This window comes from Diadema antillarum, unplaced genomic scaffold, assembly GCF_040938485.1.
Source record: "Diadema antillarum isolate AM-2024a unplaced genomic scaffold, OU_Dant_1.0 seq00000049_RagTag, whole genome shotgun sequence".
NCBI lineage: Eukaryota > Metazoa > Echinodermata > Echinoidea > Diadematoida > Diadematidae > Diadema > Diadema antillarum.
The window spans coordinates 1402470-1416637 of NW_027271158.1; the positions used below are offsets into that span (position 1 = coordinate 1402470).

At 39.3% G+C, this 14168-nt stretch overlaps 1 protein-coding gene across 2 annotated transcripts; it reads left to right on the forward strand.

The window, feature by feature from the left end:
• The first annotated feature begins 5265 nt into the window (after window positions 1–5265).
• Window positions 5266–13828, forward strand: LOC139725539 (peroxisomal N(1)-acetyl-spermine/spermidine oxidase-like). 2 transcript variants are annotated; one of them, XM_071636624.1, is made up of 6 exons: window positions 5266–5465; window positions 6288–6379; window positions 9707–10413; window positions 11609–11834; window positions 12331–12528; window positions 13292–13828. In XM_071636624.1, the coding sequence occupies exons 1-6, from the start codon at window positions 5306–5308 to the stop codon at window positions 13442–13444; spliced, it is 1536 nt and encodes a 511-aa protein (XP_071492725.1). In that variant the 5' UTR covers window positions 5266–5305; the 3' UTR covers window positions 13445–13828. The 2 variants fall into 2 exon arrangements, with proteins under 2 accessions (XP_071492725.1, XP_071492727.1); XM_071636626.1 differs by having other exon boundaries at window positions 12331–12430.
• The last annotated feature ends 340 nt before the right edge of the window (window positions 13829–14168 follow it).

A 14168-nucleotide genomic window follows, 5' to 3' on the forward strand; every position in this document is an offset into this window, starting at 1 on the left:
ATATAGGTCCTCAACGAACCTTCGGAATAACGAGCTCTGTGTCATTTTCGGATTAACGAACCTTCGAAATAAGGAACCTTATTTCATTCTCGGATCAATGAACGTTCGGAATAACAAACCTTATCACATTTTCGGAATAACGAACCTTCGGACTCAAGAACCTTCGGAATAGCGAACCTTCGAAATAACAAACTGTAACCAATCATAATTAGTCCGCTGAAGTCAAACGCGGGAAAACTGGCATGAGCACAGCATGAACTGAAATTACTCGTTTATCCGTCAACTGTCGTGTTCTCGAACTTCTGCAGGGATTTCTGTCCAAAGTGATTTCTTGATTCAAGACGATATCATTCAAGTTCGGCGTGCAATCAATCATGCTTTATTTCCGTTCACAAAAACATACATGATGAAAGTTAAATCTACAGAATCATAATCGATGATATAGACGAACCAAAGGTTAAAAGGAGACCTCCGGATGATTTTCAGACTTTTACATTTGAACAACTGCTAGTATTATACAGAGTACAGAGTTTCAGAATTTGTAGTGATTGGTTTGAGGAATAAGAATATTTTTAAAATTTACAACAAATAATTGAAATGAACAAGGATGATGGCATGGCAGCCTCACCATAAAAATACATGAGTTGGGGCTCAAGGAAGCAGAACAAAAGAAGATGGCATGCATAAATTCTACACAGGTGAAGTTGTTAAGTAAGTGGTATTGTAATGGAATTACACATCTATACATGGAGCTGTCGATTTATGTATTACATAATGTGAAATTATGAAAATCGTCTGGAATGCCCCTTTAGATCCACATTATAAACTTTTCAGTTGTTGCAATGCATAAAATACTAGTAGTCTATAATTCCGCATTTCAATTGATTTGATGGATTCATCTAGAGTGTACAATTATATATTTTGATCATTATTGTTAGATATCATTATATCAATTTGTGCCATTCTCATGAATAAAAACTAAAAAAGCTTCAACCACAATTGTTATTTTACATCAATCAAAGTTATAGAAGCAAATCAATTTCAAAGTAATGCGATGTATGGAAGTTGCTACGGTAATAAAACGCCAAAAGAACTTAAACAATTTTTTTTTTAATTCAAACATATAAAAAAGTACAAATCAAGTGTATATGAAATACTGACACAATAAAGGGGAAGAGAAGGAGATTGACATAAAACAAACAAACAAACAAACCTGCACACACACACACACACACACACATACACACAAACACACACACACACGATATAGGCTGCAGGTAGGAAATGGGGATAGTAGGTGAAAGTTTATTTTGTCGCTGGGGCTGGCTTGGATTTCGTACAGATTTTTGTGTTTTTGTTTCTGTTGGGAAGGCAAAGGAATCTGAGGTCAAATGATATGTTCGGAAAGCTGAGATGAGATTTTTGTTATACACTGTAATATTTTGGGTGAAGGGGCAATTGAAAAAAATGTAGAATTTTCTGTTTATAATTTTTGGTTTTAGGTTGAAATTGGTTTATGATATAGTTGCAAAGATGGGTTTTGATTATTATGATAGGTGGTGGGGGTGGGGATATGGGGCACAGAGCCAAATAATGAATTAAGTTGGTGAAGATTTGATGAGATGATGATGATAATAAGGCTTATGTAATATATGTTTATATAATTTCATCATTTTTTTTACGAGGATTATTGTATTAATATTGTGGAAGATAATTACATCACTGTTATTATTGTAACGCAGAAATAGTAAAAGTATTGATATTTGATTGATTGATTGATATTTGACAGTTTACGTGTGATATGATATGCATATTTTGTGTTGCAATAACGTAAACTCCAATGTTGTTTTTTGTACCCCATGTATACATGTCTGAACCTGCCATTCGTTTTGAATGAGACGATGGACCTGGTTCTTTTGTATACATGTCATTCTAACAATTCCTTGAACTTGAATAAAGTCATGATTAAACAACATATAATCATGTGAAGTGCATAGTGCCTGTACTAGTATTTCATAGCGAATCAGGTGGAGGAGACCGTTATCAATAAGCGCAAATTGCTTGACTTCGACAACGGCCTCTAATTTTTGAATTCGTGACAAATAGAATTATACTTTTTTTTTTTCGTAACAATTGATATTGCATTTTTTTCTACAGGGCTATTATAACAAACGAAGTCTATAATACGTTCATCAGATGCATTGCTGCTCCAAACACCCAGAGTAAAAAATGGATGGGGTGATCTTGCTTTCTCCGTTATGTACCAAAATCGTGGAATCATGCAGTTGCCTATTCGAGGCAACTGTCATCCACAGAAACATTCAAATCCAAATCCAAAAATCCAATATGTTCTTCTTACACTCTTACGCTTAGTTGCAGTCTATTATGTTCGAAGCAATAATTATTGTATTCTCTATCTGTGATGATGTGTGTTTGTTTGTTTGTTTGCTATTTGTCATGTTTGAACATGTGATATTCGTATAATATACGTATATATAATAGTATAATTATATAACTTTAACTATTTGTTATGTATATATATATATATATATGTGTGTGTGTGTGTGTGTGTGTGTGTGTGTGTGTGTGTAATAGAAACCTTAATGGCATAAACGTTCCATCCTTGTTTAAGAAGCAAAGCGCATAAAGGTTATAGTAATCTCATATAAACATGCATCAAAGGAACATAAACCACGTTTTAAATGTCATTCATTTTCAGTACAATTGTAGTTACCTATTGTACTCATACGCACTTACGGTAAACCTAACCAAGGCCGAATATAAAGTAAATCGTAGCTTTATTATTTATGGTTATCGATCGCTATACATTGAGATTATATTGAAAAACCTGAGACGTGGAGCATGACGTGACATGATATTTCATGTATGAAAAGTACAATGTCCACGATACTACTGTGTATAATATTATAAGACGTTGATTTTAAAAGCCAAGTACCAAGGGGGTAAATATGCTATGTGGACGCTTAATATTGCACTTTTCATTGACAGTGGAGATACGGATGATGTCTGCTGTGATAATTCTCGCTTTTCTGAAGGGTTCTATTGTAACAGTGGCGGATCCAGGCAGGGCGCCCTTAATGATAATCTCACGTGCGCCCCCTTTATTTTGTAAAGTCACCCCCTCTTTACGGAATTACTGGGTCCGCCCCTGTGTAGGGCACGTTGAAAGAGTCCTGTTACAATACGACATTTCAGCTGTACCATTGTCGCACAATGCCCGGAATTCAGGTCGTCCCCTTATTTTCCGTGTCAAGCAGAGTTTCGTATCACCACCCTGGTTTACAGTCTCTCACAAGCAGCTCGACGTACGACGCCCCCTCCATGTAAACAAAGATTACACCATGGACCTGAAAGGTGTTATACATGCTTAAAATGTGCAGAGTGGACAGGAACTTTTCATGCAGAGCTCGAGCGGTGAGTACTAAACACTTGCGTAACTGGTAGATGAGACCGTTAATGTATAGCCAAGCGGAGTTGAAGTTCCATTCATATATTGAAATTTTCATGGAGCGTGGTGTATATTGTACAGTGGAAACTCGATATAACGAGATGGTCGGGACCGAGTCATTTTCCTCGTTATAGCCGATATCTCGTTATATCAGTAGGCATAAAAGAAGGCATAATATAAAGACATTAATTTGCACATGTGGGACTACCCATCATATTTCAATCAATACTGATAACTTGATATTGTGTGTGAGGGAATTACTCATCTTTATGGGTAAGAAGATGTTTTTCGCCAAGGAAATCCAATATCAAGAATGTGTTTCTTATTAATTGTAGATGTTTGAATTTGTAAATTTATATAGCTTGCGATTGTATCAAGATCGTCTGTGGATTGGTATGTGGTTATCGTATGGGTGTGTGTTGTGTGGAAAGCTTGAATAATATGGTCTGCACAATGCTGTGTGTGTATGTGACACATTCTGTATGTACATTATGACTGCGTGTGTGTGAAGACGGGGAATTCCCTAAGTAGAAGGCCAATCACAGCATCAGATTGCCTCAAACCTGCTAAACGTCATGATGATGTCATGTATACATATGGCCGTCCCACCACATTTTCTGCATGTGTCAGTGTGCTTGCACACACACACTTCACACGTACAACATGCAGTGCTAGCTGGAGTGCACTGAAAAAAATGATTATGTGTGTACAAGACAGTTTTTGGCGCATCAAGCTTTACAATCTCGGAAGATGATAGCACAGGCGAAGTAAAGCTTTACCGAAGGCATTTTGCTTTACCTCGCTATAGCAGGTTTGATTTACTATGTTTTTCTTTGTTTGGAAGTCACAAAATTTATCTCGTTATAGCAGTTATTTCGTTATAGCCGATCTCGCTATAAGAGTAGCATTTTACATAGACTTGTGTGGAAGGAAATTTGGGACCGAGAAAATTTCCTCGTTATAACCGATATCTCGTTATAGCAGTGTTCGTTATACCGAGTTTCCCCTGTAGTCTGTTGTGCTTGCGATATTCATACAGACTAGTTAGTGTATATGCACATGTCCGCGGTCTGTATACGGTGTATGGCCATGGAGCTAGTACATAGCTTCGTGGTATGACACGAGTCTTTCTTCATGCGCTCAACTGATTTTCTCACGTTGTGTCGCTCATAGATTTTACATATCGGAGAAGAGAACAAGTGCGCTTTGAAAAGTTATACAGATAGTGGTAAATAACCTAGATTATACGTAAAGTCGTAACCATCATGCTTAACCCCTAATTGTCATGAGAGTATCACCTGCGAAAGTATAGGTCTATCTAGCTTTCAGTAGAACATCAGAGTATACTTTTACACGCTCGGCAGTTGTTAACTTACAACTTAAGGGTCTTGAGACCAATACTGAGTATTGATTGGGAGAAGGTTTACCGTCAATTCTGTCACATTATCTATATGGGGTACCTTTATGTTGAGTGTCAGCGTGTTCGCACATAGCCTTTTGCCAAGGCTCTATTGCGGTAAGGTCGTGAGAGAATGGGGCGACAGAAGTGAGAGAGGCAAGCTTGATAGTAGGACTCGCTTCGTTATAGCCCGTTATGGCCATCATATGGCTATACAGGCCTTGTCAAAAGGCTACTAGTTCGCACATTACTGCGCTGTTGCGCAAGCAAATATATGAATAGACACTCCCCCACTCCACCTTCAGAAACAAAGCTTGCTGCGCAGGCACATTTATTATGCCTTATGTCACAGCGAGTCTCGATATGTTTCTTCACATTTCGTGGTGTTCTACTCTATCGACTAGGTGTAGCTGGGAAGCTCGGACGCCATAACAGCAATGGCATCACCAGCTCCCGATCCCCGTGTGGTAGTAGTCGGGGCCGGTATGGCCGGGCTGGCTGCTGCAGTCGAGTTGACCAGATCGAGAACATGCGAGGTGATTGTTTTGGAGGCAATGGACAGTCCAGGGGGACGAATACAGACCATCAAGGGATTCGGTGAGTATAGTTTCTGATCCCCGAAAAAAAAAATCGTCCGAATCACAAAACACTATGATAGTTAACAAGGAATTGCAACCGTATTGCGCAATGTCAGTGCTTTGGAGTATCTGACATTATTTACGGTATTCTCTGTACTAAGAAAACGCGAAACAGGACGGATGAGAGAGAGGTCCTCCTTAAATGAACTTGATATCTAGAATACAAAGAAAGGGGACAATAACTGATATCTCCCATGGTAGTAACGATGCCCTTCCCGATTTCGTCATCCAGTGTCCATAAAATTGTACTAAAGGCTCGCACATTAGCAGTGGCCCGGGGCCAACTAAAAGTTCATGTCGGGCCAACAAATTTTCAAAAAAGTTATCTTTTGGTGGCCAGATCGAGCGACAAAGATTCAAAATAGACTGATATGTTTCCTTTTATTTTAAGCCGATACAGGGAAAAAAGTGAGTGTCAAGCCCTGATATACAGATATCTTATTTTATATGTTTTATCTCTATCTAATCCTTTTTATGTATTATATTATGTAATTATGTATATATATGTATTATATATATATGTGTGTGTATTATATATATATACATATATATATATATATATATGTATAATTACATATATATACATTTATATATATATATATATATATTATATCTTATTTTGGTGATATTCATCATTATATATTTCAAACAACGTACGCCTACATTGTAAATGCAAAAACTCCATAAGAAGGAAATTCTTTATACATCATTTCTCCCGTCTACGCGGCAATTTAATTGTAATTGTCGTGTCCTGTGTATACTAATTTCCGTCTTTGTATAGGTGAACGTGTTGTGGAGCTTGGGGCAAACTGGCTTCATGGAACGAGAGGAAATCCATTATATAAACTCGCCAAGAAACACAACTTACTATCGGTAAGCAAAATAGGAAATACAGATCGGGAGTATGACACATACACACAGTGGCGGATCCAGAGGGGGCGCAACCGGCGCACGCCCCACCCTTTATTTTTCATTAAAAACAAAAGAAATAAAAAAAAATGAAATGAAACCCGGAAGTGGCACCAGAAATATTAGTCACCGCCCCCCCCCCCTTTACAGAATTCCTGGATCCGCCCCTGTGCACATATCTGCTACATAATGTTATAGTAGACGTTTAAGTGCTCTATTCCGCACCGTACCACTGAGTACGGATTCCTTGTGACACGCTTGTTATGATCGTGTGATCAGGTTAATTACCTCTCGAGGGTAATTACTCCCCGGCTAAGAACTGGTGGGTAATAAGGTAAAAGTAAAGATTAGGGTTAGGGTATAGAGTTTGTGTATAACTTATAGTTAGGGTATAAAGTTTGTGTTATGTTAAGGATAAGTTTAGGATTTGGATTAGGGTTAGAGTCAGGGAAGGGTCCAGGGTAGGCTCTAATTGCCCAGGGTGTAATTGCCCTAGACCCGTTATGATTACCATATCTTAAAAGTAAGTCCACACTCTCTCAGAACAAGATTGTCAGATTCGGGTGACTTTCTTTCTTCCTGCAATATGTTATTTTCGTCAGGAGTCTTATTGCCGTTTTTCGGTTTTTACTTCTCATTCATGCTACCCATCTTGCCAGGTTGTTGTTATCAGGGATCAAGGAGAACTTAGTTTTAGTCTCTCACGAATGTTTTACAGTTCCTGACCAGTCGTCTGTTATTCACATGATATTGTGTAACACAATTCAATCTATCTCGCTAGAGGAGACTTCGCCGCGACTGCTGCGAATCGTGCGACTTGAAAGACCAAAAATTGGTCGCCGTCTCTGGTAGGTAACCAATGGGCCTCCGTACTGAAGTCGAGGAGACATCTCGGAGACCTCGCGAAGAAAATTAGCCCCAGCGACTTGGCAGCTACTATAGAAGGAGACGTCGTGGAGACGTCTCTGCGACCGGCTTGAGACTTGAAGAGGGTCTCCGAAACCTCCCGGAGACTCGACTATATTCCAGGAGAAGTCGTGATGACGCCTCGGCGACCACTCCACGACCAGGAGTACTCGAGTCACTACAAGGTCGCACAGTCTCCAGCCCAATGAGATACCCACTTTGATAAGTTTCATTCCTTTGACTCACGCAACACGCATGCGCAATGACACATTGGAAACGGAATGACATATCGCTCGCCGATCACGTGCATGGATTAGTTGCATGGCACACCCCCTCCGCGCATGAATGGATGCATGGGTTGTTATGGAAACCTACCCGGAGAAGGTTTTTCGTTGTGTGTCTGTTACGATGGTACCCTCGCTCTCCCCTAAGGTTTTTATTTCCCGATGTGAGGAATTTTGTTCTCCGGACATTGCCCCGACGTTTTCGGGGTAAGGTCTGTTCAAACAGCGTTCTATTATTGACATCACCTGTTGTATAAATGATGATCTCCATTATATACCATGCGCTTAATACAGGTGTAAGTACCAAAATTCTTTATGAATGTAAATACCACGCTCCGACGGAAAGCGAAACATTTGATCGTCCACGGTACCCATGGACAGCCGAGCTGAGAATTGCATAGACGCTAGCAGAACCAAGCAGGACATCAACGGAGATCGATGGCGCCGCGCCGGTGGGATGATTACACCGTCTCCTTCACGAGCAACCTACTCCAGCCGTGCAACTAACTAACTAACTAACTAACTAAGTAACTAACTAACTAACTAAATAAATGAATTAATAAATTAATAAATAAATGAATGAATGAATAAATAAATGAATAAATAAATAAATGAATGAATGAGTAAATTAATAAACCAATTCATAGATGCATACGTTAAAAAAATCAAAACGAACATTATTTGAAATATAAAGAAATAACAAAATGGATCTTACAAGACGTTTAGCCCGAATTGCTCCGACAAAAAAAAAATCAAACCGTTTTTTAGTGGACATTTTAAAACAAAGTTTCACATTCTCAGTACCATTTCACAAAATATCAGATAAGTTGCATAAAACAAAATATTTGATAAAAAATTAGTTCATGCCATTCTCCTCGATTTCTTATCAATTAACCCGTGCTAAATGCGCCTGATTTCGATGAACCGCTTCACATAATAATACTTCTCTACTTGCGTAAGGCTTAACATGTTATTTGCAGCACCTTTCAGCTTATTGTGCAGTCTCTTTTTCTTGCCGATAGAAATAGCTTTCCAGGATATCTGTTTTATTTGAAACAAAGGTATTGTACTTCCCGGGCCAGTGAGTACAATGTATTTGAAAGAATGAAACGCTAGCGATAAATGCATTAATTCGACTGTGTGCTCTGTGTCTCAGTTCAGTACACACGGGGTTTGCAATTATTCTTGTTGGCTGAGTTCAAAGTCCTGTTAAGAAGAAAGAAGGACGCTGTAAATTTCATATTGTTACACCCTCTGTATACCTACAGTGATCTACATGCCTAAAATAGAACGTGTACATGAGCCGAATGTATAATTGGTCTCGTCTGTTGACTAGCCCCTGAAGTCTCGGCCTTAACTTAGGATTGTAAAACCAGGGAAGTGAGGCTCACCTCCCTGGTAAAACTGAGTATTACTTGCTCACCATACTATACGCGTTCAAAGAATAGTGCCCTAAATGACTCTCCTGGCATTTCTTAGTTCAAATATTTATTTACAAGGATGTGACGACGTTAAAATGCTTTCATTATTTACTTTTACAGTGCATGTGTGTGTGTGTGTGTGTGTGTGTGTGTGTGTGTGTTGTGCTGGGGGGGGGGGGGGGTGGCATGTGACGGTCCACTGCATCTTTTGAACGAATGACGTTGACTGTCCTACGGCACTAGATGAGAAGACTTATACATTTCAGAACGTCATTCTGAACTGCAGTATGGAAGAAAGAATTAGGAGAATTCCACAAAATTTATTTTTTCACGGAAAGTGCATCATTCATCTATTTTTTCTGTTAAGGGCAATAACATTATTCTTCCTGCTTTCTAAAAGAGTGCTCTTTCATTATGCTACCTATTAATGTGAAAATATGTTGAAGTTTCTTGATATTATTTCCTTGATATTGTAGTCCAGAATGACGCCATGAACTGTAGAAGTCTCTTTATCCATCGATGACGGCACCAAAACTTTAAAATTTCATAACTTTTGAACGCATTGTCCGATTTTCCTCAAGCGTGCACTGATGTGTTCTAGTACATTGATTGCTGAGCTGGTTTCTCATAGTTCATTACATTCATAATTATTTGGGTTTCGGTTTACTTTAACTTCACAGCAGGATAAGGTCTCTCGCGCCCTCAACGACGACAGTGCCATCTGGTTCCGGTATGATGATAACGGTAACGAACATTATCAAACCGAAGATGGGGAAAGCATCGATCCCAAAGTGGTCCGGGATGTCAAGAGGATGTACGCCGAGGTGCAGGAAGAGTTTGACAGTATCGATCCGGAAGCCTTGGACCCAGGGGAGAGTTTTCGGGATGTCATGCTGCGGGAATTCACGCAGAGACTGGAAAAAATAGAGATGCATTCCAAGAAGCTCCTGGACCAGTACTGGGTTGTCTTTGAATTCTGCTGCCGGATGGAGTGTCTGGACCTGGGCTCCTACGATCTGCACGAAGTGCAGTTTCGTAGCGCGCTGCAGTACGAGGAGCTGGAAGGCTTCTACTACACCACCTTGGGAGAAGAGGGTTACCAAGGAGTTATTTCCAAGCTTCTTGAAGACATCCCTGAATCAAGTATCCTCTATAACACTCCCGTTGCTAGGATACAATACCAGACATGTGGTGATAATGGCAAAGAATCAGTGGTTGTGCATGCGGAAGACGGAAGAACGTTCGAATGCAGTCACGTCATAGTGACATCGTCTGTGGGGTTCTTGAAAGAAAATCTTGGCACTTTTTTTGACCCTCCTCTACCTAAAGATAAGCTACAGGTGTTGAGGTCATTACCTTTTGGTACGGTCAACAAGATTTTCCTCAAGTAAGTTTACAACAGAAATTCTTTACATCTCTCTCAATTGCTAATTTCCATTTTTGTGACGTAATATCCCACGCAACGATGAAAAGTTAGCTTCTTTGCGAAGTTTCCTACCCTTCCCAAAGTAGGGGATTTTGGGTAGAAAATAGAAATTAAAAGGATGAAAAAAAATAAAAAGCAAAGTGTCGGTATGTCTCAGATAGGGATGTACTTAATTAGGTTTAAAATTACCCAAATGAAGGAACATTTTGAAAAAAAAAGAAGATATTCTCAGTGAATTATGATGAATTGACATCTTTTTGGCACGTTTCAAGAAAGTTACATCAGTTTGAATGCAAGGAAACCATCTAACTCGATTGTCGTATTGGGCATAGACGATATCGTATGCAGTCCTCAGCTTTATCAAGGGATTTTACTACAAACATTGGTTTGAAAACAACAACAACAACAACAACAATAACAACAACAACAACAAAACCTTGTACGTTTCGTTCGTCAAAAGACCAAAGGATGATTGCTCATATACGTAATTTGAAATTATTCGAATGAATATGGAGCAGTCATGAAAAGACTATACGCCTTTGATGGAAACGTGAAATTCAGTGACGTTCCACATACACAGCAAGTTGGGTGCATATTAAGCAAGATACATCGCGGTCACTTGACTAGCAACTAATTCAGGGGACTTGTGAACCCGATATCACATCACGTACTAGAATGAAAGTGGACAGGTGTTTTTTTTTCTCATTCTCCGATATTCTTGAAGTTTTCTGATTGAAAATATATTCCTTTCGTGTAGTGTACGCTCTTTTACTGTTTTAGGCAATGTTGCGTTCACGTTTTACGTATTTCCTTCCCTGTAAAAGCTTAAAGTATTCATATTTTTGTGATGAGTGATATCCAAGGCATTCGATATCGCTATTCACTGTGTGCTGCAAGACATTGACGCCTACAATAGAGATGTTTGCTTATTATTTATGAAAAATGTGTGTTAGTAGACACCCTTTTTGCAACCCGGCCTTGTAGTATTTCTCAAAGCATATTTCTCTTCGCGAAAGATCATTGAAATATATTTCCGAATAAAAACGTGACAAACAAATTAACCAACATACATCGAAGACGCGGACATGTTTCACCTACTCTATTAGAATCATACAATTGCCCTGAACATTTCAATCGTACTCGTATACTTGTTCAGATACGACAAGCCTTTCTGGACGTCCGAAGAGTTTGGGGTGCAGCTGATGTGGAGGGAGCCCTCTACGGAGAGTTCGGAAAGGGACGAAGAGGCAGAGAAGGCGGTATTCTTCCGCACACTGGTCGGATTCGACGCAGAGGAAAAGAACAGCGACATCTTGCTTGGCTGGACCTACGGCAAAGGGGCGGAGTTTATGGAGACGCTTAGTGATGAAGAATTGGGCAAGGTATTACTAAACGTCATAACGTCGCGCTGGAAATCAGTAAAACAGACATTGATTTCACTGAGTGTCAGGTTGCGTATGTCCATTAACCTAAAGAAGGTTTCGCACTGCACAACATTAAGTTGCTTGATTAGAAAAAGCATACAAAGTTCCGTTGCTAATGTTTAGATCAATACTGCATTATTTTATTTTTCTGTTTGGATTTTGGTTCGCTTATAAACTTCATTCAGTTTTGTAAAGACTGGACGTCACAACTGAGCTTGACAAATCGGAACTTTCGACTTTCATTATTTTACAAATGCATTTGTATTTGAAACCACTACAAAATAGAAACAACCTATATCGGATCTCCAACATCCCATATCATTCCTCTTTTACCCATGGGAAAGGAAAGTTTTGGCCATCACATTAATTCAATCGCCCGATTCTCAGGAGTAAGTCAGAAAAAGAGTATAAGAAAGGCGGTGCATTCAGCTAGATTCTTTCGTTTGTATTTCAGCGCTGCACGTCACTTCTCAGGCAGTTCCTTGGCGATCCTACCATTCCGGAACCCGCCTCTGTTATGTGCAGTCGTTGGCATAGCAACCGATATCAGCGCGGTTCGTATGCGGCCTTTTTCTCGCTACATTCGTCCTGTAGAAATCATGACATCATGAATGCACCGGTGTATAGCTCGAGCACTGAAGGAAAACAGAAGGTAATGACGCCACCGTATTCCCATTGTGACGTCAGACTGTGAAGACGGCAAAAAAAAATGATAGCTCTGCAAGAAGGATTGACTTTAAGACGATGCTCTTGGGTTCCATTTAATAAGATACAGTGTATATAAAATATCATAGGATAGCAACTTTTGCTGGAATAGCAGCTTCCCATAGTAACAGTCAGCTAGAAAGTAGGGTTCTTGTCATTACTATATATATATGACACTTGCCATTAATTGCAGGAAGAGTTACAATCAGAACCTTTTATTTTAATGAAATGGGACCTAGAGTCGTATGATTGTGATATATTTATATTCATATTCCTATATACAATGTGCTAATTATAATCATGATGTTGGGCTTATGATAAATCTTATCGTCATAGTTCATACTATAGTAACAAAAGATGATTTACGGCGGATGATAGTTGACAGGCAAAACTGACCAGTGCCTTTTTGGCTTGAGGGAAAACAATCCAATGATGGAATAAAATGTACAGTAATACTCCATTCTGGAATAACGTTTAACGCTATGTCAACTGGTATGCTAGTCCTCTTTATCATTTGCAATGATCTAGATGCAATATCTATTTGCATAGGGAGCATTTCAGTTATTCCTCAAATAAAACTCTCGGCGGAGCTGGTTTATGATTATGACTGTAATGTTTTGCTGTGTTCTTCGTTTTTTCGTAAAAAAAGAAGTGATATAATTCTTATCTTTTGAGACTCGAACCCGTGGCCTCTTCCTCGTCCAATGCAGGTTCCTATCCTTTGCTTCGCTGGAGAGGCATTCCACAAAATCTACTTCTCCACAACCCACGGGGCCTTTCTGTCAGGACGAGACCAAGCCCGAGCCCTGATAAAATATCTCTCTCGTCGCCATGGAAACACGTCCAAATGTTTGCTGAACTGAGACATCTATAGTCGTAATGCCGGTGATATGATAACACTGCTACCGTTTCTCCTATATACAACTACACATACTATTACTACTGCATCTACATCTACTTCGCATTATTCTGCTTCAGATCTTACTACTACTACTGCTGCTGCTGCTGCTGCTGCTATACTACTACTACTGCTGTCATTACAACAACATCTACTACGTTTGCTACTACTACTACTACTACTACTACAATTGTATATACAACTAACGAACTACTACTACCCTAGTACTACTACTACTACACTGCTATACTACTACTACTACTACTACTGCTGCTGCTGCTGCTACATACTACTATACTACTACTATACTGCAGTGTCTTATCTGCCTAATTATAATGCCGCAATAATGATTGATGAAATGACTGAGGAGGTATACGAATTCCAGCATTCCTCATATTGTTTTAAAACATTCTGTAATCTTGGGTCCGATCTACGCGAATCATTATTATCACCTATCGGAGTGCTGCAAGAGCTTGCTAATGTGATATGACTCATCACAAGGCCTAAATATGCATTTGGTTTTATTCAGCTTTATGTTGATTTTAACTGTAAATGACTGATTTCACACTGTGCATGTATGTAAATTGTTTTGGGTAGTCGGGGGGGGGGGGTGTAGATATTATGATAAAATGTTAGTGGATGTTATACGTTAATTATTTTGTCTTCAACGATGAGGAAGCACTACCTTC